The 27,871-nt window shown below is 42.7% G+C and overlaps 1 protein-coding gene across 1 annotated transcript in view; it reads left to right on the top strand.

Moving 5' to 3' along the window:
- Nucleotides 1-27,871, top strand: part of cubn (cubilin (intrinsic factor-cobalamin receptor)) — a 327,704-nt gene that overhangs the window by 276,983 nt on the left and 22,850 nt on the right. The window contains exons 58-59 of the mRNA XM_080214655.1: nucleotides 23,651-23,856; nucleotides 25,843-26,005. Coding sequence (XP_080070781.1) covers nucleotides 23,651-23,856; nucleotides 25,843-26,005 — 369 coding nt within the window. The remainder of the gene's footprint in view (nucleotides 1-23,650; nucleotides 23,857-25,842; nucleotides 26,006-27,871) is intronic.

Below are 27,871 nucleotides of genomic sequence, written 5' to 3'. Positions count from 1 at the left end.
AAGTGGAACTAAGCAGCGACAGATCAGCCATGATCTTATTGAATGGCGGGGCAGGCTCGAAGGGCTAGATGGCCTACTCCTGCTCCTATTTCTTATGTTCTTATGTTCTTATAACCCTCAATCCTATTGAGTCCCATGTACTCATCCAGAAGTCTTTTAAAAGACCCTATCGAATTTGCCTCCACCACCACCGATGGCAGCCGATTCCACTCACCCACCACCCTCTGAGTGAAAAACTTACCCCGACATCTCCTCTGTGCCCAGTCCCCAGCACCTTAAACCTGTGCCCTGTCGTAGCAACCATTTCAGCCCTGGGAAAAAGCCTCTGAGTATCCACCCAATCAATACCTCTCAACATCTTATACACCTCTATCAGGTGTATAAGATACATCACGTCTCATCCTTGATATCCTTGATATTGATATCAGTGTGAAATGTCTGTGGACGTCAAAATATCTGATATTGTGAATATCTTCTGTGATAAGATAAAAGTTGCTCGGGAATAAAGTATGGAACGATTGGCTGTCACATCCTTATGGTCCAGGTCTCCATGCAACAAATGGTATAGCTGTGTAATGTTTCCCCACTGGCACTTGTACCATCTCTAGCATGCCACCTTTATTCTTCTTTCTGATATCTGATATTTTTAAGATGCGGGTTGATGGGTTTTTGATAAGAGAAGGGATTAAGGGTTATGGGGAGAGGGCGGGAAAGTGGAACTGAGCCACAACAGATCAGCCATGATCTTATTGAATGGCGGGGCAGGCTCGAAGGGCTAGATGGCCTACTCCTGCTCCTATTTCTTATGTTCTTATGAAAGAAATCCCATAGTTTCTGATTGAATGGAAGGATCCCTTCATGGGAAGTAAATAAATTTGGCCTTTAATCTTCATTTGAATCTGAACATTGGAAATGGGACAGGAAGGGAGGAAATTGCCCCGTGAAGTTTTGCACTTCACATGTGAAAATGCACACTGCAATTGACAATTGCGTCAGGAAGTGAGAGTGTGGTGCAAAGTGGGCAGGGAGCTTATGAGTTCCGCCATTCACAGTTGTCTTTTTACAAAGATTCCTCACAGCCAGTGGGAACTCTTAGCCTCCTGCGTTAACAATGGAAATGATTGCTGACTGAAACTCTTCAGAAAAATTGCAAGGGTGAGTCAGTCTTTATTTGTTTAACAGATCCAGTTTTCTTACAAACTTCCATGGTTTTTTAAAAATAAGATCCATGTATAAGACTAGGAATTTAAATTTCTCTTTTTGATGACATTTGTTCTTGTCCCCAAAACTCTAAACAGATTATTATAGTTTTTAATTTTGGAATGCAGTGGTCTAGAATTTTCACATAGTGGTACTGCGTCTATTCAAGTGTAAATTGAAAAATTTCAATTGCCTACTCATCACCACAGCCACCCTTCCCACTCCCTCAAAAACAATGTGCTGATGTAGAAATGGGTGAGCAATCTGGGTTTGATTTTTTTTTCCCCTCATTTAATGTTTGACTTTCAAAGAAAAGGCCAGCAGAAGTAAAATGCAACTGAACTTTGTTAAGAGAGGAGATAAGTTTGGGTGTGACCCTGCCATTGCAAATCATATTTCTTAAATAGCAGTAGATGAATCACAGAATTGTCATGGTATACAGAAAGAGGCCATTTGGCTCATTATGTCTACTCCAGCCCTCAAAATGAACCTTTTGATTTTGTGCCATTCCCCTGCCTATACCCATCCCCCTGCATATTGTTTCTGTTCAAGTAATCATCTAATGCCCTCTTAAACAGAGTTGAGGAGGAACTTCTTCACTCAAAGGGTGATGAATCTCTGGAATTCTCTGCCCGTTGAAGTGGTGGAGGCTGCCTTGCTAAATATATTTAAGACACGGGTAGATAGGTTTTTGGTAGGCAAGGGGATTAAGGGTTATGGGGAGAAAGCGGGAATGTGGAACTGAGCCAATTCAGATCAGCCATGATCTTATTGAATGGCGGGGCAGGCTCGAGGGGCTAGATAGCCTACTCCTGCTCCTATTTCTTATGTCCTTATGTTCTTAAATGTCTTGTCTGAATCTGCCTCCACCACACTTCCAGGCAGAACATTCAAGACCCAAACCACTCGTGAAAAAGCTTTTCTCCTATCACATTTGCTTCATTTGTAAATCACCTTAAATCTGTGCCTTTTTGTTCTTGATCCTTTTATGAGTGGGAACTGTTTGTCCTCATCTATTCTGTCCGGCCCCTTTATGATTTTGAACATCTCTATCAAATTTCAAATGTGGGGAACACAACTACAAACCTTCCTCCAGCCCGAAAAACGTCCATTGACAACTGCTCTCTGTTTCCTGTTATTCAGCCAATTTTGTACCCACGTTGCTGCTGTCGCTGTAACTTTTCTCACAGTTTTGTTGCGTGGAACTGTGTGGAATACCTTCTGAAAGTCCAAGTACTCCTCATCGACCCATTTTGTCACCTCCTCAAAAAATCCAGCATGTTAGTTAGCCTGATTTCCTCTTTAGAAATCCATGCAGACTCTTTCTAATCAATCCACATTTTTTCATGTGACTGCTAATAATATCCTGAATAATTCTTTCCAGAAGAGTTCAGGGCAAAGGCTTGTTCAGGATTGGGATGAATTATTTGTATTTCATATCAAGTAAAACGCTGCTGCATAAATCAATGTGGTTTCTCATGGTAACAGTTTCTGTTTGGAAAAAAATGTGGGATTTAAGAATTCTTGTTTCAAAGGTCAGTCCTATGTCAAGGATAGGGAGGTGGCTCGAAAACTATAGTGATATAGGATCTAGGAGCATGGGAGCTGGGGTAGGAGGGGAACTGAAGGGGCCAGAGAAGGAATTCACTAATTAAGAAAGAAGACTGAAGGCGAGAGAGATTGAATGCATGGGGCAGCAAAATAATACTGTGAGGGAAGGTAGGATACAGAAACTTAATGTCATGTTTGAGTGCATGTTCTGACTTAGCCAAATCCAGAGAGACATGAACTGTCAGTAGCCTTGAATATGTACAAGAAAATTGCTCAAAATTATACAGAATTGTTTAACTCCATTCTGCTTATTCAAACAGGACTACCATACACATTAGAGCATTAGTTTGCAGTTGAATGAATCCAGTATCTAGTGACAGATCTACTCATTCACACTGACTGGTTAATCATTGACAGTGACCTGGAAAATTGTTGACCTGCTTAGTTGAGGTATCAGGTTATTGTGTCAATCACTGCGGGATGAATTCTGTCCACTTTCCAGCATCAGCCATTTTATCTTAGAAGCAACACAACCACAAATTACAAAAAGTACTCCAGAGACCCGGGGTAATGCTCTGGGGACCCGGGTTCAAATCCCACCATGATAGATGGCGAAATTTGAACTCAGTACAAACCTGGAATTAAATGTCTAATGATGACTATGCAAGCGTTGTTGTAAAAACGTATCTAGTTCACTAATGTCCTTTCAGGGAGGAAATCTGCCATCCTTACCTGCTTTGGCCTACTCATGACTCCAGAAGCACAACAATGTGGTTGATTCTTAAATGCCCTCTGAAATGGCCTGGCAAGATACTCAGTTCAAGGGCAGTTAGGGTCGGGCAGTAAATGCTGGCACAGCTAACAATGCCCACACTCCATGAATGAACTTTAAAAAAGTTGAATTACAATGACTTACCAAGTCACGAATTGGTTAATCGATAACTAGTAAGTGTACTTATTGGGACGTTTTATATCTAGCATGGTGAGTAACATAGCTAATCATAAAATGCTTTTATTTCCACCTTCTGCTTCAGCGTAGCAAGAATCATGCCACAAAATATTACAGATTCACATTTTGGAAGTATAAAGTCAACAGCAGTTGTTTGCCGCTTTACATTGACATCGCAATAGGCATTGAGATCATAGAATCCCTCCCTATATAGCAGAAGGAGGCCATTTGGCCCATTGAATCTGCACCGACTCTTAATCAGACTTACCCGTAACTCCACATATTTACCCTACTAATCCCTTTAACCTATATTTCTTGAGACATTAAGGGTTAATTACCATGGCCAATCCACCTAACCTGCACATCCATCTTTGGACTGTGGAAGGAAATCGGAGCATCCAAAGTAAACTCCACACAGACAGTTACCCAAGGCTGGAATCGAACCCAGGTCCTTTTAAAAAATTTAAAGATCATCCATGGCCATCATTGTGGAGTGAGAGATCTTATGGCCCATAGCCACAACTGTGGCTGTTGTGTCCCAGAATCATTGAATAATTGAGAGGAGGTAAGGCAGCAGTGCTAACCACTGTGTCACCATGCCACCCGCAGATCTGGATACCATTAAAGTATATTCTAATGACTAGCTGCTAAGTATGTTCCAACAAATGTGAATCCAGGCCTTAGAGTTTCCTCAAAAGGCATACGATGAAGTCTATTGTCAGCATGGTACATAGGACAAGTTACAACATGCCAGTCATATTGATTTTCTTGATGTGCGAGTCCAGTGTCAGATACCTTATTTTGCACCTTTTAATCTGAATCCCAGTGAAGAGCTCATCTAGAAGCTGATTCTTCTGCTACCATACTCAATGACTGGAAACATTCCCCTATACAATCGGTCCCTCGTGAATCTGGTTCCGAACATGACATGGGCCTTAAAAGCATGTATTGCAACCTTTCTGAGCCACAAAGAACACTTTCTGATGTGACTGAAATGCCACAAGTTGGTTCTTTATGAGCACTTCATTGTGTTGAAAAGAGTCAAAGCTCTCATTGTTTCTTCTCAATATGATGCTGAAGGACTGCGTTTAGTTCAAAGTTGGCACCCATTAGATTTCCAAGGTACCACATCAATGAACAACAGTTAAATAAAAAACAGCTCTTATGTCTTCCATTCAATGCCTTTGAGATTTCTTGTTAAGTACAGGAAAGTAGTAATAATTGGCTCATGTAAGTGCTGTGGGCTTGTTTTTTGACCATTCATTCCTTAAAATTGTTCAGTATTCTTCAAACGTTTTTGGGTTTTAAAGGTTATTTTTAGCAGTTGGTTTTGATAATTTAAATGTTTCTGATGGGTTAGTTTTAATTCAGGAGGAAGTTTGATTCTATCAACACTCTACAATTCTCTGTGGAGGCACAACCTATTGGGTGGAATTTTACTGCCTGAAGCTTTTCGGCTGCAATGAATAAAGGCAAGTCCCACTTGACAAGTTGCATACACCAGGATATAATGGGAGGTGGTTGCTTTTTTGCCGTTCAATTAAAGAAGGTGGATGGGCTTTTGAGGTGGGATGCCAATTAGAGTGCACAAACCTTTGGTCGATCAGCAGCCCAACTAGGACATTTGTGCATAGCCAAGGCAGGGAAGATATCATGAAGGTGCTTCAAAATTGTGTGTTCTCTACAGCATTGTAAAAATTTAAAGATCATCCATGGCCATCATTGTGGAGTGAGAGATCTTATGGCCCATAGCCACAGCTGTGGCTGTTGTGTCCCAGAATCGTTGAATAATTGAGAGGAGGTATTGGTGGCAGCACCCCACCACCTCCAGCCTCATGCCAGTAGGCCTTCCCATTTTACCTAGCAGGCCCTGGCTTCAGCATGGGCCTATCCATCGTCAGAAAGACCCTTCGACACCATCAACATTCCACCAGCACACACATTAATGGGGGTAATTGGTTGTACCGGGTGGGTTGCTGCTACCATGCTGGCCCCTCTGGCAAGATAGTTACCTAGATTGGCAAAGATTGGCCAAGTGGTGTTTGATGCTAGGGCCACTATTGTTCGCCATTTACTAATCAATCAGACTCAGGAACTGGAACTAGAAAGTCAAATCTGTGGATGACGCCAAACTGCAGAGTATAAACTATAGTGAAGGGGAGTGCAACTAAATACAAGAAAATGTTAAAAACTAGATAAATGGTGGTGGAATTGCTAAATGAATTTCAATAAAAGGGAAAATTGAGTGGTAACTCAATAGAGATCTTTAAAATTATAACGGGGTTCAATAGGCAGCAAGGTGCCACAGTTGTTAGCACTGCTGCCTCACAGCACCAGGGACCCAAGTTCAATTCCGGCCTCGGGTCACTGTCTATGTGGAGTTTGCACATTCTTCCCATGTCTGCATGGGTTTCCTTTGGGTGCTCTGGTTTCCTTTCATGATCCAAAGATGTGCAGGTTAGGTTGATTGGCCTTGCTAAATTGCCCCTTAGCGTCAGTGAAATTAGCAATGTAAATAGATGGTGTTATGGGGATAGGGTGGGACTGTTATTGGTGTGGCTCAATGGGCTGAATGGCCTCCTTCTGCACTGCAGGGATTCTATGATTCTAATAGACAAAATGTGGAAATGACGGGGCGATTCTCCCAAAAGTGCTGAATTGGTGGGAAAACTGTTCTAGATCACGACTGTTTTCTCAGTGCAGATTCAGACCTGAATGTCCCCACTCTGTGCAAAGCAGAGGTCACAGTCATGCATTTTATTAAAAACGCAGGGGATGGGACCTATTCACACTGATAGCTCCAGAACTCTGTGTGTGCACAGTGGCCCCAATCTGTCAGTCTCCCCATTTGCTGGGGTTCCCCGCAGTGCTCCAGCCCTCCCACGGCCCGATCACGGCTCCCACAACAATTCCTGGACCAGCCCCGACCTCACCCCTGCCCTGCAGTGCCCCATTGTCCAGCTCATTCTGCCCCCCCCCAAGCAGTGCCAATCCCCTCATCCTGGCAGGCACCCCCCCATCAAACCCCCACCCAGCCCAATCACTGGCCTCCCTCCAGCCCAGCCCAATTGCAATGCAGAGAGGCAGTGGGATCCTGCATCCCCACCAATTGCCTCTTGGTCCTGCCCACAATAGGTCCCACCCCACCTTGATACTGCCTAATGCCTGATGGGCAGTCTCAAAGTGGTCGTTGGGCAGTGCCAGGAGCACAGGCTAGCACTGCCATGGTACCCATGCCCAGGGATGCCAAGCCCCGCCAACTGACCCCCCAGTTGAACCCCCCCTTCATTCTGGTGGTGTCTCCCACTGGTTCCCCAAACGTGGGGAGTTACTCTAAACCTCACTGGAATGAAGTACTTCTGGCAGGGTGGGAGATTCAATCGGGCCTGGCAAGTTCCCAATAATCACAAGCAAAAAAGATTCAAATAATTTATCTGTCTTCCCGCCATTTTCCAGCGTGGTCTGGACTCTCACTGTTCTCCGGCTCTGGGAGATGTGCGTGCATTCCCGGCACATGCGCAAATCCCAGAAAAAGGCCGATGGCGCGCTTCTTCCAGCCCGATCCGCCAGAAAAGTTGCGGTCGCGATGGGAGAATTGCCCCTATGTTTCCATTTGTGAAGGCTGCAAGACTAGGTGCCATAAATACGAAAAGTCAGTCATAACAAATTCAGGTGAACATCTTTACCCAGAAAGCAGTGATATTTGGAACTTACGTAAAGTATTTCAGCCAAATAGCTGTAAACCCCAGTTGATCTGAATGATCTGTGTCTGTGCTGTAAATTCTATTTTGTTTGTAATTTTCTCATGAAATATACAATGGTCTATACCTCAGCCACACTCTGGCATAGCATTCAAATCTCTGAGTAAAGAAATAGGTGACTCATTGGTTCATGTTGAATTTAAGCACACAAAAAATGTCGAAACGCTTCTGGATTTACTTATGAAGCCCTCTTGTTTACAGTAAGTTTAAATATTTCCTTATGTCATGACGTTTTAAAGCATTGTGTAATAAGTTTAGCACTTTAAAAGTGACATGGTAAATGTGAATGGGAGAGGCCATCCCACCGATCTCAGTTCATCCGTTCTGAATAATCTATCCCAACATTTTCACTACAAATTTCTCAAAAATTGAACTCATCAGCAAGTTATGGAAAAGGAAAGACATCCATCTCTAAAATTATCAAAGACTAAAGTTACTGTCCAATTGTTGTAGTTCTATGCTTAGTCTGATATTCTTTTTGTCTATTAAACAACAGCGCTACAGCTCGAAACACAGTCACTGGCTTTGAAACATTTCTCTGAGGATGTGAAAAGCATTACATATAAACAAGTCGTTTCTTCCATTTTGGAAGATCTATTCCATGGTTTGGAAAATATTGTGTAGAAAAGTACACTGCATTTAATCTGAATGCTATGGCCTTTAAATTTAAAATATTTTAAAGGACTGAACTTTAGATGAAGGTGCCACATTATGGTGAAGTAAAGGAAAGTGTGTTTATATTCTGCATAGTCCAGAGCTTTTCCAAGCTTCTGGGGCTTTGTAACTCTGCGGAGTAAATGTTCTGTAGGACACCAATGTTTAGGGCTTCAAAACCTCTGGACTGAAATCATCCCTTTCTTCCAATCTTTTCAAGTAGGAGTTGTCTGATGGTCTGTGTCAAACACTAAAGAAACGTTGTTCTGGTTCAAAAAATATCTTGTAAAACAGAAATCAATTTAGACATGCTGGGGTTGATCTTCTCCTACCACACTTTGGAGAAATCAGGTGGGGTGCATTTAAAATAGAGCAGTAAGTTTAAAGCATTCCTTTCTTGATCTAATCTGGCCTACTGAAATTTTAAGTTGCCAATGGAAAGCATGAAGAGGCTAGCATGGGTCTCCTTTAATGCAAAATCATGTTTCAACATTGTTATTTGCATAACATTACAATCCTTTGGAATCTATAATTATTCCATTGGGTTTTTCAGTGACTTGGTGATACAGCAGATAGATGTACTCTAGGTTCTTTGACATAATTATGGGTTCTAATCTGCCAATTTAACCTAAAACTTGAGTGGAAAATGAGTTGAGAAGCAGCGAGACTTTTCCTCATTAGGTTAAATTTACCAGTGAGCTAATCCAGCACCAAGAGAAGCCCAGCAAAGTCAATTTAATGTTTTACTTTCCTTCTTTTACATTCCCCCTAAGGCAGGTTCTGAGGCAAGACAGGATTCATCCCTCCCTAGAAGCCTACCTGACCAAATCCAGGTGCAATTTCACTCTTGGGAGACAGGGCCTCGGGTGAGAATTCCATCCTTGACTTATTAAGGCACAGTGGTTAGCACTGCTGCTTCACAACACCAGGGATCCGGGTTTAGTTCCTGGCTTGGGTCACTGTCTGTGTGGAATTTGCATGTTCTCCCTGTGTCTGCATACATTTCCTCCGGGTGCTACAGTTTCCTCCCACATTCTGAAAGACGGGCTGATTAGGTTCGTTGACCCGAACAGGCGCTGGACTGTGGCAACTAGGGAAATTTCACAGTAACTTCATTGCAATGTTAATGTAAGCCTTACTTGTGAGTAATAAATAAACTTTACAAGGCCACTATCTGCCCACTTATAGACCTTTTCCCAGCCAGCCTCCATTTTTAGGTTGGCTGGTGCGAGTAGGATGGGAAATTGGCAAAAACTCTTTCCCCAACTCTGGCAGAAAGGGGGAGAATGCCTCACACTGAAGGCCCCCTCAAAGTTGGGCACCCTCCCATCTAGGAAGTTGGGGCCCAAGGATTGCCTCCCTTCACCTACCCCTGGTGCCATGATTGCCCCCTGGTCAACCTCCCAGGGTGCCTCCTACCCTTCCGCCTTCAGGACCCTGAGCCTTAGCTTCTCAATGTTCCAAGAACATAATTCCAGACAGAGTGCTGCAGTACCAATTCTGGCCACTGTAGCACTGTAGTTGGCAGTGTTGGAGAGCTGTCAGCCAATCTGATCGGCCAACAACTCTTACGGCCGGGACTTAGTTCCCAGGCTGGATGGTGGTCCCTTTCCAAGGTAGAGGAAGTCCCGCCCAATGCCAATCAACACTCAAATGAGCATTAAAGTTTTAAAGTTCATTTATTATTGTCACAAGTAGGCTTACATTAACACTGCAATTAAGTCACTGTGAAAATCCCCTAGTCGCCACATTTCAATGCCTCTTCGGGTACACTGAGGGAGAATTTAGAATGGCCAATGCACCTAACCAGCACGTCTTTCAGACTGGGGGGAAACCGGAACACCTGGAGGGAACCCATGCAGAAATGGGGAGAGTGTGCAGACTCTGCACAGACAGTGACCCAAGCCAGGAATCAAACCTGGGTCCTGGCACTATGAGGTAGCAGTGCTAACCACTGTGCCACATTGAATGACAGTGGGAGTTTGAGTTGGTGGATGTGCGTTGCATGCTGAATCTTGGTGTGGCAAGTACTAACGACTCACCATCCTTAAAATACTACCCATTGATTGAGGAGGAGCAGGAATGCTGGAACTTGGCCACATCCTTCTGTCATCCGATGCCAAGTGATTTTAAAATTCTGCCTATTATTGGTCAACCACTTACATGAAAGTTACAAATGTATTCATGTATTTGAAAAAATTGAAAAGCATCTTTTATAACAAATTGTGGTGGAATGCATGGATTCCACCCATTGGTTCCCGTGTGATTTCCATCTTACAGTATTTATTTGCTTAACAGTACAACCCATCTATTGCAATTCACTAGATTTTCCTGTGATTTGGTGACACAATAGAAATATATGCGCTGGTTTATTATAATTATACCATTTCCCCCTACATGGTTTTTTGATAATGGCCTAATATGTGGGTGGAGTTCCTTGTTTCCAAAAACATTATCCACTGTGCCTTTAAGCTTTCATGTGGAGAAAAGGTTTTGTTAGGGATGCATCCTTCTCCTGCACTCCTTTTTTCCAGTTGGGTGAGACTATTTATTGCCTGGATCCATTCCAATCTATCCAGTCATAGCTAGAGAATATTCTGTAATGACTGCTTTTCCCACGCCTGTGCTGTTACTCTGGACTCTTCCAAGGATTCTCATCCAAATGCCCCTCCTCCACAACCAGACCCAGACCCACCGCAGCCCAGGGTTGAAACACGTCATCGGTGTCAGGGGAGCCACTGATCAAACTGTTTAACTCTCTCTACTTCCTGTTTGTTCCACATGAAGGATATAAAAAGAGGAGAAATGGGAAGGAATTACTTAGTGCCATATCCACCGGCTTCTTTGAGAAACACGTGTAGCCCCTAGGTCTCAAATATATCGAGGTAACCATCCAACAATGCATTAGATTTCACATTTACTTGCAGTACCCAGCTCTACCTCACCACCACTTCTGTAGATTATTTCATTGCCTCTGCTGCTTGTCTGATGTTTATTGGATAAGAAGAAATTTCCTTCAATTAAATATTGGGAAGATCAACGCCATTATCTTTGGTCTTTATCACAAAATCCATTCCCTGGCTAGTGACTTCATCCCTCCCACCAGCTTTAACCAGACTGTTGGCGACCTTGCAGTTTTTTTTAACCACAAGATAAGCTCTTCTAATGCCATATCCTTTCCTGCACCAAGACCACCTACTCTCACCTCTGCCTATCGCCACGCCTGCCTCAACTCACCTGCTGCTGAAACACCTGGCCATTGCTTTCTTACATCTTGACAATGCTTCCCTGGCTATCTTTCCACCTACTGTTTGAGTTCATCCAAAACTCCGCTGCTTTATCCAAATCTGCACCAAGTCGCAGCCACCCTTCATCCCTGTGCCTGATGACATTCTCTCAGTCCAACAACACCTCCACTTTAAAACTCCCATGCAAGTTTTCAAACCACCTCTCCTCCTGCCTCTCATCTCTATTTCTGTAATTTCCTCTATCCCTCACAGTCTCTCTGCTTCTCTGGGCAGTACAGTGGCACACTGGTTAGCAGGAACCCAATTTCAATTCTTGCCTTGGATGACAGTCTGTGTGAAGTTTGCATGTTCTCCCCATGTCTGCGTGGGTTTCCTCCAGGTGCTCCGGTTTCCTCCCACGCCCCAAAGATGTATAGGTTAGGTGGATTGGCCATTCTAAATTGCCTCTTCATGTCCAAAGATGTATAGGGTAGGTGGATAAGCCATGGTAAATTTACAGAGTTAGAGGAATAGGGTGGGATGGAGGGCCTGGGTAAGATGCCCTTTTGGAGAGCTGGTACAGACTTGATGGGCTGAATGGCCTCTGTAGGGATTCTATGGATTCAAATATTGGCCTCATGTTGATGCTCAATTATCATCACTCCACCTTTGGGTTTCTGACTTTAGTTGGCCCATCGAGTCCGTTCCAACATTCGATCATGACTGATATGCTCCTCATTTCCATTTTCCTGCCTTCTCCCCATAACCTTTCAACCCATTTCCAATTAAAAATCTGTCTAACTCTTCCTTAAATTTACTCACTGTCCCAGCACCCACTGTACTTTAGGGTTGCTAATTCCAAGATTCACAACCCTTTGGGAGAAATAGTTTCTCCTCAACTCTGTTTTACATTTGCTACCCCTTATCCTAAGTCTATGACCTCTCGTCCTAGAATGCCCCACCAGCAGAAGCATCCATTCCACATCTATTTTATCCGTACCTTTTATCATCTTGTATATCTTAACCTGACCTCCCTTCATTCTTCTAAATTCCAGAGAGTATAGAACATAGAACATTACAGCGCAGTACAGGCCCTTCAGCCCTCAATGTTGCGCCCACCAGTGGAACAAATCTAATGACCCTCGAACCTAAACTATTCCAATGTTATCCATATGCCTATCCAATGACCATTTGAATGCCCTTAAAGTTGGCAAGTCCACAACTGCTGCAGGCAGGGCATTCCACGCCCTTACTACCCTCTGAGTAAAGAACCTACCTCTGACACCCGTCCTATATTTATCACCCCTCAACTTAAAGCTATGTCCCCTCGTGTTAGCCATCACCATCCAAGGAAAAAGGCTCTCACTGTCCACCCCACCTAATCCTCTGATCATCAATTGACCTAAACTGTTCAATCTCTCTTCATACGACAAATTCCTAATCTCTGGGATCAATCTAGTGAATCGCCTCTGAACTGCCTCCGATGCCACTACATCTTTCCTCAAATACAGGGACTAAAACAGTGTACAATACTCAAGGTGTGGCCTCACCAATATCTTCTATAATTGCAACAACACTTCCTTACCTTTATATTCTATTAGTTACAGATGCCAACATTCCATTCGCTTTCTTTATTATCTGCTGTACCTGCATGCTAGTTTTCTGTGACTTATGAATGAGGAGACCCAGGCCCCTCTGCACCAGCGCACCTGAAGTCTCTCCCCATTTAGGTAATAAGTCACTTCCCCATTTTTGAGACCAAAGTGCACAATCTCACACTTATCCACATTCAACTCCATCTACCACATTTTGGCCCACTCTCCTCAACTGTCTATATCCATTTGTCTAGTCCCTTAGCTTCGGAATGCTTCCTTACACTTCTACAGCTCTTTAAAGACACTCATTTAAACCTATCTCTTGCTCAAGCCTATGTCTCCTTATGTGACTCAGTATCAAGTTTTGCTTTGTTAGGGCCCTTGCAGCAATTTACTATTTTACAAACATGATATATGAATGTAAGTTGTTGCTGATGTTGTCTCATCAGCATAAACAGGCAAATTATTTTAATCTATAGCCACTGTGCTAATCTACAGTTTAGCTTTAACTTTCACAGAATATTGCACCATCAATGTGGAACTCCCGAAGAGGAGTTGATTAGAAATAAATAGATAATCGTGCAGAACTTATATCTGAATTTCCAGTATGTGTTCAGTGTGGGAAAAAACTATCATGTAATCTCCAACAGAATGCATCTTAAAATGTGTATTTTCAATTCCATCACACACTTCAACTAAAGTTCACTAAAGCCCTCAGAGAAACATTAAATCATAACCTGTTGTTGCTTAATATCCTTTGAATTGATGTATTGCCATAATGTGAAATAATTCTTGGGTTACTTTATATTAAATTATGATTTATTAACCATGGTCTGTTTTATGGAAATAAAAGTTAAATTTCCTGTATAATAAACGCTCCATAAATAGCAACGATAACAAAGGCTCATTACGAGGGATTTATGGAACAGATTTACACAGGAAATTATCACTTTGGGATGAATTATGTCATGCAAAAGTAATTGGCAATTTCACGTGTTTCCCTGGAGACAATGGGCATTAACCTCAACCTGAGGACAGAGCGCACTGTGAGGTTTGTATAATCACTTCTTTAGATTATCTGGTTTATCGCTAAATAGCCATTAAGTTTTATAAGTTGAGTCACATTTGATCTTTTTCTGTGTATAATGGGGAGGCAAACATGCCATTTTGAATTGTTGTCTTGCTGCATAGCCATAAGCTGAGCTGTTGCTGCGCAAAATGCAATTTATGTTAACTGGAAAGTAAAAGGAACTCCAGGGAGTAACTGCACCAGGAAAAATTCAAGGTAATGGGGAGATCAGCTCAAACTCAAAGTACTGGTCTTCACATGCCAAGGTTTTATGATCATTTTAAAATCATCCTGAGTCCAGATATTCCTTTTATTTGTTTATTTCTTTTCAAAGTTATCATTTGTTCATCAAGGATAAAATACCAGAAGGAAACACTTTCCCACCCTGAGTATCCCATGTCAGTACTGAGCCTTGCTTAAGTCAACAATAGCAAGATTAGATGCAACGTAGAGATTCTTCGCAGCAAAATCAGAAAATGCTGAGATCAGAAATGCAAAGATCAAACAGCATCTGTGGAGGGAGAATAGAGCCAACTTTTTGCGTCAGGATGACCCTTCAGAGCTGGATCTCTTTAACTTTATTTCAACGATGTGTCTTGCTCTCAAACTCAGAAGATTTTGATTTTTGATCTGATTTATTTGATTTGAATTATTATTGTCACCTATATTAACATACAGTGAAAAGTAATGTTTCTTGCGCGCTACACAGACAAAGCATCCCATTCATAGAGAAGGAAAGGAAAGAGTGCAGAATGTAGTATTACAGTTATAGCTAGGGTGTAGAGAAAGATTAACTTAATGCAAGTAAAACCATTCAAAAGTCTGACAGCAGCAAGGAAGAAGCTGTTCTTATGTCGGTTGGTACGTGACCTCAGACTTTTGTATCTTTTTCCCGATGGAAAGAAAGTGGAAGAGAGTATATCCAGGGTGCATGGAGTCCTTAATTATGCTGGCTGCTTTGCCGAGGCAACGGGAAGTGTAGACAGAGTCAATGGATGGGAGGCTGATTTGTGTGATGGATTGGGCTACGTTCACAACCTTTGTAGTTCCTTGTGGTCTTGGGCAGAGCAGGAACCATACCAAGCTGTGATATAACCAGAAAGAATGCTTTCTATAGTGCATCTGTAAAAGTTTAGTCTTTTGAGAAAGTAGAGACATTGGCGGGCTTTCTTAACTATAGTGTTGGCATGGAGGGACCAGGACAGGTTGTTGGTGATCTGGACACCTAAAAACTCGTAGCTCTTGACCATTTCTACTTCGTCCCCATGGATCCCTTAGGGGGCACCAGTGTGGCATCTCATTCGCAGCCTTGCTGGCTTTACAGAGTGAACTGACGATGTAGCTCCTGGTGAACATTATGGGGATTTTGTATTCAGCTTAGCCCTGCTCTGTATCCTGTATTAATACCAGCTATCCAGGTGATCACTTCTGTTTAGGCTTGGGTTTTTGCTCGCGGGTCTGGAGCACCATCAGGACAATTCTTATCTCCACCAACCTGACCCAACCCAGGAAGAAGTACTCCAGCAGTTGGAATTTTCATTCCAGGGTGGCAGTGTTGCCTGAGTGAGTCCGCACAACCCCAGAATGTGTATGGAGGCTGCCCGGTGTGGAGTGAGCCTCGGCAGAAGGCCTGTCTCAGTGCTCTGGTACTGTGTTGAAGTTGGAGGAAGACAATGAAACATAAAACAGACATCCTGCCCTCACATCCCCTCACTGCATCACACACTCCCCATTCTGCATGCATTCCCATGATCCCCATGCACCCCTCTCATACCCTGCATGTCAACCTATTCCCCTCTGCCCACTCCTCATGGCTCCTCATACTCTCCATGCCCACATACAGCCCTCTGCCCATCTCCGTGGCCCTTCATACCTTCATATCCTCCATTCCAATTTATGCACCACCGTCAACTCATAGCCCTTTATAGCCGCTATACTAACTTAGTGGTAACTCATGCCATCCTTAGGAACCAAGCTGGGATTATATTATGTAACGTTTTTAAGTGTCTATTGTAGACTTTATTTAAAAACACAATCTATTGTGGTCCATCTATGTGTCTGTCTATCTATGGACAAGTTGGGTGAATGGGTTAATCAATGGCAGATGCAGTGTAATTTGGATAAGTGTGAGGTTATTCACTCTGGAAGCAAAAACAAGAAGGCAGATTACTACCTGAATGGCTGTGAATTGGGAGAGGGGAGTGTGCAGCGGGACCTGGGTGCCATTGTGCACCAGTTGCTGAAGGTAAGCATACAGATGCAGGAGGCAGTAAAGAAGACGAATGGTACGTTGGTCTTCATTGCAAGAGGTTTCAAGCACAGGAGCAGGGATGGGTTGTTGCAACTTTACAGGGCCTTGGTGAGGCCTCACCCGGAGTATTGTGTGCAGTTTTTGTCTCCTTTTCTGAGGAAGGATGTTCTTGCTCTCGAAGGAGCGCAGCAAAGATTTACCAGGCTGATTCTGGGGATGGCGGGACTGATACATGAGGAGAGTATGACTAGGTTAGGATAGTTTTTGCTGGAATTCAGATGAATGAGGAGAGATCTCATAGAGACTTATATAATTCTAAGGTCTAGACAGGATAGAAGCAGAGAGCATGTTCCCGATGGTGGGGGAGTCCAGAATCAGGGGTCACAGTCTAAGGATTCAGGATCGGCCATTTAAGGCGAAGGTGAGAAGACATTTCTTCACCAATGAGTGGTGAGCCTGTGGAATTCATTACCACAGAAAGTAGTTGATGCCAAAACATTGAATGCATTCAAGAGGTGGCAAATGGAATCAAAGGTTATGGGAAAAGGTAGGATTAGGGTATTGAGTTAGATGATCAGCCATGATCTTAATGAATGGTGGAGCAGGCTTGAAGGACCACATGGCCTCCTCCTGTTCCTATCTTCTATGTTTCTATTTAATATATTTACATTTCCTCAACTACATAATCCATAATAAGAACAAACATTTTATTCAGGTGCAAAATCCCTTATAAAAACATGTATTGGAATTCATTGTCTCACTTGAAAGAGTCTAACCAGTTGGAGCTATTGAACTGTGAAATAGTATTTGCTATAACAATGAAAGGTTTTGAAATCAATCATGCAGCACTACTAATCCAGTAATAGTAACCCTCAGATTGTGTCATCAGACAAAGTAAAATATCAAGCAATTATTTAACAACACTTCAATTTTTTTTCAAACATTTAAAGGGTTTCAACAGCTGCCCACTCCAGCAGATATACCCCTCACCTTTCTGTCAAATCTCACCTTGAGTTTAAAATCAGGGCTGTAGTTTACGCAGGAAAATGAAGATGAGAAGTGATGTGTTAAATGTTGTAAAATGTAAGTAAAATTGACAGAAGGTTATGGCAGCACATAACATCCATTCAGCCATCTGTCCTCTTCTTGACCCCATTTGAACCTTGGAGGCAGAGACCCAGTGTTACTGAGACCTTCTGTCCATAGAACTGAGAAGGTTTCAAAATGGTACCTTAGTACACCATCTGCCAGTCCAAAGTTTCAAATCAATACAATGTGTTATTTTTTCTCTAGAACTGGTATCCCCAATTTAAATTCCACCAGCTGCTGTAGTGGGATTCAAAACCACACCCTTGGAGAATTAGCCCAGGCTTCTGGGTTTGTAATCCAATGACGTTATCACTATACCATTTTCTTGCCCCCTTTTATGTTCCTTCTCCCACCCCTCTCAATATTCTCTTCGATTCCTTTTTTTCCCCTCATGTGCCTGTGTAGCTTTCCTTTAAATGTGTCCATGCTACTTGCCTCTTCTATTCCTTGTGATGACACATTCCACATCCTTACCCGTCTTTGGCCGAAGAAGTTTCCTATGGGATTTATTGGTGACTACCTCATATTTAGGATCTTTAGCCTTAGACTAATTCTCAAGTCATCACAGGAGTTATGGAATTATAGAATCCCTACAATCCAGAAGGAGACCATTTGGCTCATCGAGTCTGCATTGACCACAATCCCACCCAGGCCCAATTCCTGTAACCCCACTTATTTACCCTGCTATCCTCCTGACACTAAGGGGCAATTTAGCATGGCCAATCTACCTAACCTATCTTTGGACTGTGGGAGGAAACCAGACACCCGGTGGAAAGCCAATTTCTAGTGAAAACATTTCCTCTCCATTTACTTTATGGAACACTTTCATTTTCTTCTAACAGCTTTCTCTTTTTGATACAAGTTGAGCTTAATTTCGCTGCCTACTTCTGTAGAACTGAACGAAATAAAATAAATTTCTCTAGAAATAAACTGCTTTGCTTTTTTTAGGGTCTTATTAACTTGTGTCACTATTTTAAGCAGCAATCGAGCTCTAAGGGATCAATTGACACTTGAGTGCTGTGCTGTGAAGCCCCCACACAGCTTTGGATGTCAAGAATTGATTGCCTCATGCAGGTGTACTTAACAGCTGACCTTGACAGATTTGTGATTAATTGCGCAAACTCAAGATCCCACTAAATGTACCCCCAGAGCTGCAGCAATGTGCAAAAGCAATAAAAATGGAGAAGGTAATGGGAATACTGTAAAAATGAAGAACAGCCTAATTTTCACTCCCAGAACCCCTGCTTTCTGTCCCAATAAAAGGGTGCAGTTACTTGCCAAGATTTGCTTTACAAAATGGTAAAATTGTCGCACTGCTGCCTCACAGTGCCAGGGACCTTGGTTCAATTCAATTGGGTCACTGTCTGTGTGGAGTTTGCACATTCTCCCTGTGTCTGCATGGATTTCCTCCGGGTGCTCTGGTTTCCTCTCAAAATTTGAAAGACTTGCCGGTTAGGTGCATTGACTCGAACCGGCGCCGGAGTGTGGCGAGTAGGGGTATTTCACACTAACTTCATTGCAGTGTTACCGTAAGCCTGACTTGTGACTAATAAATAAACTTTAACTTAAATAAACTTTAACGTGAACTTTTCTTTTTCATTAATAGTGTGATGAATCACAGAATTGTTACAGCACAGAAGGCCGTTTGGTACTCAGTGTCTGTACCAGCTCTCTATATGAGTAATTAGACGAGTACCATTCCCCCACCTTCTCCCCATAACCTTACACATTCTTTTTTTTTCACATTACAATCCAATTCCCTCTTGAATGACTGCATTGACCTTGCCTCCATCACACTGTCAGGCAGTGCATTCCAGATCTTAACTATTCACTACCTGAAAATATTTCTTCTCATGCTGTCATAACTATTTGAATTAAATATCTGCCTTCTTGTTCTTTATCATTCTACTAATTGGAGCAGTTTCACCCTATGTACTCTGTCTATACCCCTCATGATTTTGAATGCCTCTATCAAATCTCCTCTCAGCTTCTTTTTTCCAAGAAAAACAGTCCCAGTTTCTCCAATCTATCAACGTGACTAAAGTTTCTCATCCTTGGAACTATTCTCGTGAACTTTTTCTGCACTTTCTTTAATGCTTTCTCATCCATCCTAAAGTGCAGATCCCAAAGTTGGTTGAAAAACTCCAGTTGCAGCTGAACTAATACAGATTGAACATAAGATCCCTGCTCTTTAGAGTTGAGGATTATCATTTCAGTTGACAGTTGAGAACAGTTACACATAGAATCCCTACAGTATAGGAAGAGGCCGTTCAGCCCATCGAGCGTTCACCAACAATGATTGCATCCAGGCCCTTTCCCATAACCCCACATGTTTACCCTGCTAATCCCTCTAACCTACGCATCCCAGGACACTAAGGGGCAATTTAGCATGGCCAATGCATCTTTGGATTGTGGAAGAAAACCGGAGCACCCGGAGGAAACCCATGCAGACACTGGGAGGACATGCAAACTCCACACAGATCCAAGCCAAGATTTGAACCTAGGCCTCTGGAGCTGTGAAGCTAACCACTGTGTCACCACACTGATCAACATTTCATGATTGGTCATGATTTCATTGAATGGCAAAGCAGACTCAATGTGCAGAATGGCCTACTTCTGCAACTCTGACTTATGGTCTTCTACACTATGCTCCTAATATTAACACGAGGATACTGAATGCTTTATTAACCGGGCTCTCAACATATATTAGCACCTTCAATTGAGTTTTTCTAATATTCATTAATGGGATGTGGACATCGCTGGCATTTATTGCCCATTCCTAATTGCCCTTTAGAAGGTGGTGATGAGTTTTTGCCTTCATGAGCTGCTGCAGTCCACGTGGTACACAGAGACTGCTGTTGGGGAGGGAGTTCCAGAATGTTGACTCAGCAACAATGAAAAAACAATGATATATTTCCAAGTCTGAATGTTAAGTGACTTGGAGGGGAACTTGCAGGTGGTGATGTTCCCATGCATCTGCTGCCTTTGTCCTTATAGGTGTTAGAGGTGAGGCACTTGAAAGGTGCTACAGAAGGAGAAGGTGAGTTGCTGCAGTGCGTCTTGTAGATGTTACACACTGCTGCCATTGTGCATTGATGGTGAAGGGAGTAAATGCTTCAGGTTGTTGATGGGGTGCCAGTCAAGTGGGCTGCCATGTCTTGGATGGCGTCAAGTTTTTTGAGTCTTGTTAGCTGCATTCATCCAGGCAAGTGGATGGTATTCCATCATACTCCTGACTTGTGCCTTGTGAATGGTGGACAGGCAGGAGGTGAGTTATAGAAATCATAGAAATCCTACTGTACTGAAAGAGGCCATTCAGCCCATCAAGACTGCACCAACCACAATCCCACCCAGGCCCTACCTCCATATCCCTACATATTTACCCACTAATTCCTCTAACCTACACATCTCAGGACAGAGGACAATTTTTATTAGGGCCAATCAGCCTAACCTGCTCATCTTTGGACTGTGGGAGGAAACCGGAGCACCAGAGGAAACCCACGCAAACACAAGGAGAATGTGCAAACTCCACACAGACAGTGACCCAAGCCGGGAATCAAACCCAGGTCCCTGGAGCTGTGAAGCAGCAGTGCTAACCACTGTGCTACCATGCCACCCTGCAGTTATGATGCAGGGTAAGTCATTGATGAAGCAACTTAAGATGGTTGGGTCTGGAACACTACCCTGAAGAACTCCTGCAGTGACGTCCTGGGACTGAGATGATTGACTTCCAACAAGTACAGTCTTCTTTCTTTGTGCTAGATATGGCTCTAACCAGTGGAGAGTTTCCCCAAGATTCCCTTGACCTCAACTTTGCTACAGCTCTTTGATGCCACATTTGGTCAAATGCTGTCTTGATGTCAAGGGCACTCATTTTTACCTCACTTCTCGAGTTCAGTTCTTTGACCATGTTTGAAACAAGGAGGTAGGGAGTTGTGTGGCCCTGGCAGAACCTAAACCTAGCATCAGTGAGCAGGCCATTGCCACTTGATAGCGCTGTTGATAACCTCTTCCATCACATGCTGATAATCAAGATAAGGTGATTGGATGGTAATTGACCAGGTTACATTTGTCCTTTCTAAGGACAAGACAAACTAATTTTCCACATTGCCAGGTAAATGCCAGTGTATTGGCTTTTCAGGACCAGCTTGGCTAAGGGTGTGGCAAGAACCTGCATGAAGGTAGCTTTGTGTTTTGTACTCATGTGCTGGGATCCCCCATTATTGAGGGTGGGGATATTGTGGAGCCACCTCTTCAGATGTATGTTGAATTGTCTACCACTAATCATGACTGGATGTGGCAGGATGGCAGAGATTAGATCTGATTCATTGGCTGTGGGAATGCTTAACTTTGTCTATCACTTGCTGCTTAATCTGTTGGCATGCAAGTAATTCGGTGTTGTATCTTCACCAGGTTGACACCTCATCCTTAGGTGTACCTGGTATTGTTCCTAGCTTGCCCTCCTGCACTTTTTATGGAACCAGAGATTCCCCCAGCTTTGTTGTAATGGTAGAGAGGGGAATATGCCAGGCTATGAGGTTACAGATTGTGTTGGAGTACAATTTTGCTGTTGCTGACGGTCTACAGGAGCTTATGTTCTTATGTTCTTATGGATGCTCAGTCTTGAGTTGCTAGATCTGTTCAAAGCCTATTCCACTTAACATGGTGGTAGAGCCCCACAGCAAGATGGAGGGTATCCTCAATGTGAAGACAGGACTTTGTTGCCACAAGGACTGTGTGGTGGTCACTTCTACCAATACTGTCATGGACGGACATGTCAGTGACAGTTAGATCATTTTTGAAAGGTCAACTAAATTTGTCTCTTTTATTGGTTCCCTCACCACTTACCACAGCCTCAGTCTAATAGTTGTGTCCTTTAGAACGTGGCCACTTTGGTCTGTTGTGGTGCTTACCCATGCAGTCTAGGTGATAGAAATCCCTCTCCCAGAGACTATTCTACACCCTGGTCACCCCCAGTGCCTCCTCCAATTTGATTGCTGTCCAACATAGAGGAGTACTGATTCTTCAGCTGAGTGGGGGGGGGGGGGTGGTTTTGGGTTTCCTTGCCATGTTTAAGCTGATGTTCTGAGACTTCATGAGGTCCAGTCATTTACTGAGGACTCCCAGGCAACTCTTTCCCAACAATATACCAGTGTGCCACCATCTTCGTGAGTGTCCCAAGGGACGGTGATGGTGTTGTTTAGGACATTATCTGTAAGGTATGATTCTGAGAGCATGACAATGTTAGGCTGTTGCTTGACTGATCCGTGAGAAAGCTCTGCCAATTTTGGCACAAGCCACATCGGACTTTGCCAGACCACCAGGGCTGGGTGTTGCCGTTCGTCGTTGCCAGGTAATCCATCAAGTTTCATTCCTTTTAGACTTCATAGCAGTTTGATACAACTGAGTGGCTTGCTAGGCTATTTCAGAGGGAAGTTAAAAGTCACCCACATTGCTGTGGATCTGGAGTCACATGCTGGCCAGACGAAGTAAGAATGACAGGCTTTCTAATGCATTAGTGAACCACATGTGTTTTTACAACAATCGCCAATGGTTTCATGTCACCATTAGACTAACTCTTTAATTCCAGACTTATCAATTGAATGTACATTCCGCCAGTTATCACAGTGGGATTTAAACTTCTGTCCCAGAACATTTAGCTGGATCTCTGGATTATTAGATTATTATTATTCACTAATAATCTCTGGATTATTAGTGCAGTGACATCAATGCTACATCATCGTCTCCCTTTTGTAAAGAGGAGACCCAGGCCTCTCTGCTCCTCCACTCCCTTTGAATGGTACCCTTTATTTTATATTGCCTCTCTCTCTCTATCTTTCCCACCAAATATGAATCACTTCACCTTTCCCTGCATTGAACTTCATCTGTTACTTGTCTGCCCCACCAACATGTCTGTGTCCTTTTGGAGTTCTTGATTATCCTCCTCAGAGTTCACAACACTTCCAAGTTTCATATCATCCACAAATTTTGAAATTGTGTCTTGTGCCCCATGGTATAAGTCATTACTACATATCAGAAAAAGCACCAACACCAACTCCTGGGGAACTCCATCACAAACGTTACTCCAGCCCAAAATATATCCATTAACCATTACTCAATTTCCTGTTATTCAGCCAATATTGTACCAATATCGCTGGCTGTTCTTGTATTTTATGAGCTACAACTTTACTTCCAAGTCTATTATGCAAAATGATTGATTATGTAACCAAGGAAAGTGTTTCCCAGGATATTTAAGTTGCTTTTTAATGTGGTAACATTAATAAGTCTTGATGTTTCTCCCCAGGATCGAACCAAGGATGTGGTGGGTACTTAACCAGCGCCATGGGTACCTTCAGATCACCAGATATTGGCTTAGACAGCAAATATGAAAAAAATTTAGACTGTTTGTGGTACATTTTTGTACCTGTAAACAAGATTATTAACATGACATTCACAGTTTTTCGATTGGAGGAGCCATCTGAAGGAACTTGCTCATCTGATTATGTCAGTGTAAGTATTTTGCAATTTACTTATAAGCAACATTAAGTGCAGTTTCCAATTCAGTTCAAATCAAAATCAGAAACGTGTTTACTGTGAAATAACTTTTGTACAGAATACGGTATCCCCATTCCCCTCATGCATCCTTGACTTTGGAGCAAAAGTAACTGTAATTAAGATTTTAAGCACTCTGTATTAGCTGATGATGAAATATTTAAGGATATTGCCAAACAACAGAATTCTTGCTGTGACTATGTAAAGTCAAATGACTTGGCAGTTCCTAACTGGTCGACCATATTAGAAATGTAGGTCACAGAGCAATGTGTTACTTTGTTATTTTGTAAGAAATAATTTTAAGAAAAAGAAAGTAAACTAAATTGAACTGTTTCACCTTACAAATAATGAAGAAACATTTAACCAGAAGGAAACTGAAACAAATACTCTCCAGGCATCTCTGGAAAATTTAGATGTTACTCCTGCTGTGCCATTTCCAGAAAATTTTCAAAAGTTAAAGTTTATTTGTTCGTCATAAATAAGTCTTACATTAACACCGCAATTAAGTTACTGTGAAATTCCCCTGGTTGCCACACTCCAGCACCTGCTTGGGTCAATGAACCTACCTAGCACATCTTTCAGACTGTGGGATGAAATCAAAACACCCGGAGGAAACACATGCAGCCAGGGGGAGAACATGCAGACTCCACACAGGCTGTGACCCAAGGCCAGAATCGAACCTGCGTCCCTGGCACTCTGAGGCAACTATGTAACCACTGTGCCACTGTGCCACCCACAATTTTCAATTAACTAATGAATGTTGGATTTATGATGACAGATCACCACGTACAAACTTCCTCAATTGTTTACTGTGCTTTCGAGCTAGATCTGCCCAAAAGCACTTTGGGCATTTACATAACTCTGCTTCCATTAACAGAAACAAGCTTTTGTGAGTTTAAAGGAATAATGCACACTCAAAAATGTAGGCGCCCATAATCGATGTCTCATTTTTTGGCCACCAGTATGTTTTCCATTGTTAACACATCCTAGTACAACCTGAAACTTCACCAATTAGTACCTTCATGGTGGCATAGTGGTTAGCACTGCTGCCTCACAGTGCCAGGGACCCAGGTTTGATACTGGCCTCCGGTCACTTCTTACGTGGAGTTTGCACATTTTCCCGGTGTTTGCATGGGTGTCATCCGGGTGTTCTGGCTTCCTCCTATTGTCTAAAAGGCATGCTGCTTAGGTGCATAGACCATGCTAAATTCTCCCTCAGTGTACCCGAACAGGTGCCAGAGTGGGGTGACTAGGGGATTTTCAGAGTAGCTTCATTGCAGTGTTAATGTAAGCCTACTTGTGACGCTAATAAATAAACTTTAAACTTCACACTCACTTAGCCTTTTGATTGCCCGGTCTTTACCATCACATTAAAAAAAAAGACAGATTTTCAGCTGTCATGACTGATTATGAATTATCACCACGTTTGAGATCATAGATTAAAGTCAGATGAGGAGGATCGAATATCCGTATCAAATTCAACCCAACGTTCTGTCGAATGAACTTCATGGCAGTCAAAGCAACTGAGCTGTGGAGTTACCTGTTACACTGCAAATGAAAATCAGTCCTAGATACAGGCACACAAAAAGGACATTTATGTTTGATGAAATGTCTGTAAATGAATCACCATGTATAGAATGGTTACCTGTAGTTGCAGTGAATGTCTGAGCCCAGGGAATAACATTGGAATGAATTAGTTACTTAAACAGTGGGAGAAATATTGATTGAACAGCAGTAAAGATATCTAAATGGCCGCAGATATTGAGGATAGTAGGTCTTGTCAAATCTCAACTTTTATATTGCCCTTCCTGTTCTGAGTTCATGATAAATTTGTAGATAGGTAACAAATATTTGGTTTCACAGTGAGAGAAAAGCAAAACTTTGAACAAATTCAGATGATGAATAATAATATCAAACTTTCTTCCTTGTGATTTTGTTTTTTAGATTTATGATGGAGAGAATACAAACAGTCCATTAGCTGGCACTTACTGTGGCTCCCAACTTCCACCTCCCTTTGTTTCCTCCAGTAACTTCCTTACTGTGAGATTCTTCTCTGGCTTCTCAATTGAATTCACTGGCTTCAACGTAACATATACAGCCAAGGACTGTAAGTCAAATAACTTTTAATGATAATCTGCATATTTTACATGTGTAAATAAGTGTAATGTCCTAACTATGTTAGGGGTTATGAGTTTTACATAAAAAGAAAAAGATGTAGTTTACACATGTAGATTCAAATAACACACAATATGTTTATTGAAAGCACTGTTCACTGCACAGAACAGAAAATGAAACTACTGTGAAATACTCCAATGACCGCAAGATCAAGTCATGTGACCTGCTCTTAAAGCAATCATGCAGCCACTTAAATATATAACAATGAGGAAAGGCATTATTTATATAATAAATAGAATATAGTGTTTATGATTTATTGTTTTAAAGCATGACCGGCCATATTGAAATGCTTAATAAATCCTTCATTCAGATAAAGATGTTTTTGTTCAGAGTTGAACATGGATGACTATTTCATAGTATTATATATTGGTCAGTTTAGCTCAGTTGGATGGACAGCTGGTTAGTGATGCCAGCTGTGTGGGTTCAATTCCCATATGAGATTATTTATGAAAGCCCACCTTCTCAATCTTACCCTTCGCCTGAGGTGTGGTGATCCTGGGTTAATCACCACCGGCCAGCTCTCTCCTATGAGTCATGGTCATCTGGGACTATAGCCAAGCTATAATTTGTCATTTTACCTGTATTGTATAAATTAGCACACTGACTTTTGACATTGCTGTGAATCTAGCTATAGATTAGGAAGGAGTGATCTGACATTAATCTTGAATTTTCAGCCCATTTGATTCCTCCCCTGAATACATAGGATACAACTCCAAGGCCATTGGAAATCCTCTGATGACCCACTTTATTTCTGACCTTGCATGTCAGCAAGCAATGCCCATGGAATAAGGGAGGGGAAAGAAAGAATGCAGCAATATCTGACATTATTGTCACTTTGCGCATTCTGAAACACTGGCTGAATTTCTGTCTCATGCCTCTACCCTTACTTCTGTCATGGCTGATTTAGCATCAGCTAGGCACAGACCCTCCAAACTTGTATGTCTGCGCAGATGAGTACCAAATCATTGTTTGCATATACTCATGGAACAACCAGGGAATCTTCCAATGCGTTACATCAGCAAGGGAATCAAGGATTACAGGGAAAGTGATGATGTGGAGATGCCAGCATTGGACTGGGATAAATACAGAAAGAAGTCACTACACCAGGTTAAAATCCAACAGGTTTATTTAGTAGCAAACACCACCAGCTTTCAGAGCACTGTTCCTTCGTCAGGTGAATGGGAACTCCCACTCACCTCTTCACTGGCCACCTCCCCGATTGTCTTTCCCACACTTGATGACTATCCCCCACCCCCAAGACCTCCCTCCCCACTCGCCACCGCCCCCCCCAGTGACTACCCACATCCAGACCGCACCCCCCCACCACCACCACTGACCACCATTCCCCAGCCCTCCACTGGCCATTCAATACCCTCTGACCCATCCTATCCCAGCCTCTCTCCCAAACCAGCCCACTTGGCTTGTCAGTGATTGAACCCTTAAACTTCCTTTTAAACTTTATAGCAGCTGATGCTGTAATAAAAGTGACCTCCCTCCGTCCATCCAACTCCACAGCCCTGGGCCGAAGGCCGGGGAAACCAGTTGGAATGCACAGATCTTGCCTGGCCTGAGTCGGACATTTGGGAAAGATAGGTGCCGCTAGATTTCCCAGAATGGAACTGTGAGCAGAGTGGTAATCAGACTCAGACCCAGAAGTTGCAGCCTTTAGGACAGGATTTTCCGCGCGACCATGTGTGGTGTTTCACAGCGGCAGAGATAGCCCGTCATTGACCAGTGACAGGATCTTCTGGCCCTGTTGCTGTTTAAAGTCCAGTTGGACTTTAAGCTGGTGTTGTGG

The sequence above is a fragment of the Carcharhinus amblyrhynchos genome, chromosome 2, assembly GCF_965287045.1.
Source record: "Carcharhinus amblyrhynchos chromosome 2, sCarAmb.v2.hapA, whole genome shotgun sequence".
NCBI lineage: Eukaryota > Metazoa > Chordata > Chondrichthyes > Carcharhiniformes > Carcharhinidae > Carcharhinus > Carcharhinus amblyrhynchos.
The sequence above is the reverse complement of the archived record's forward strand: the minus strand, read 5'-3'. Positions and strand labels throughout refer to the sequence as shown.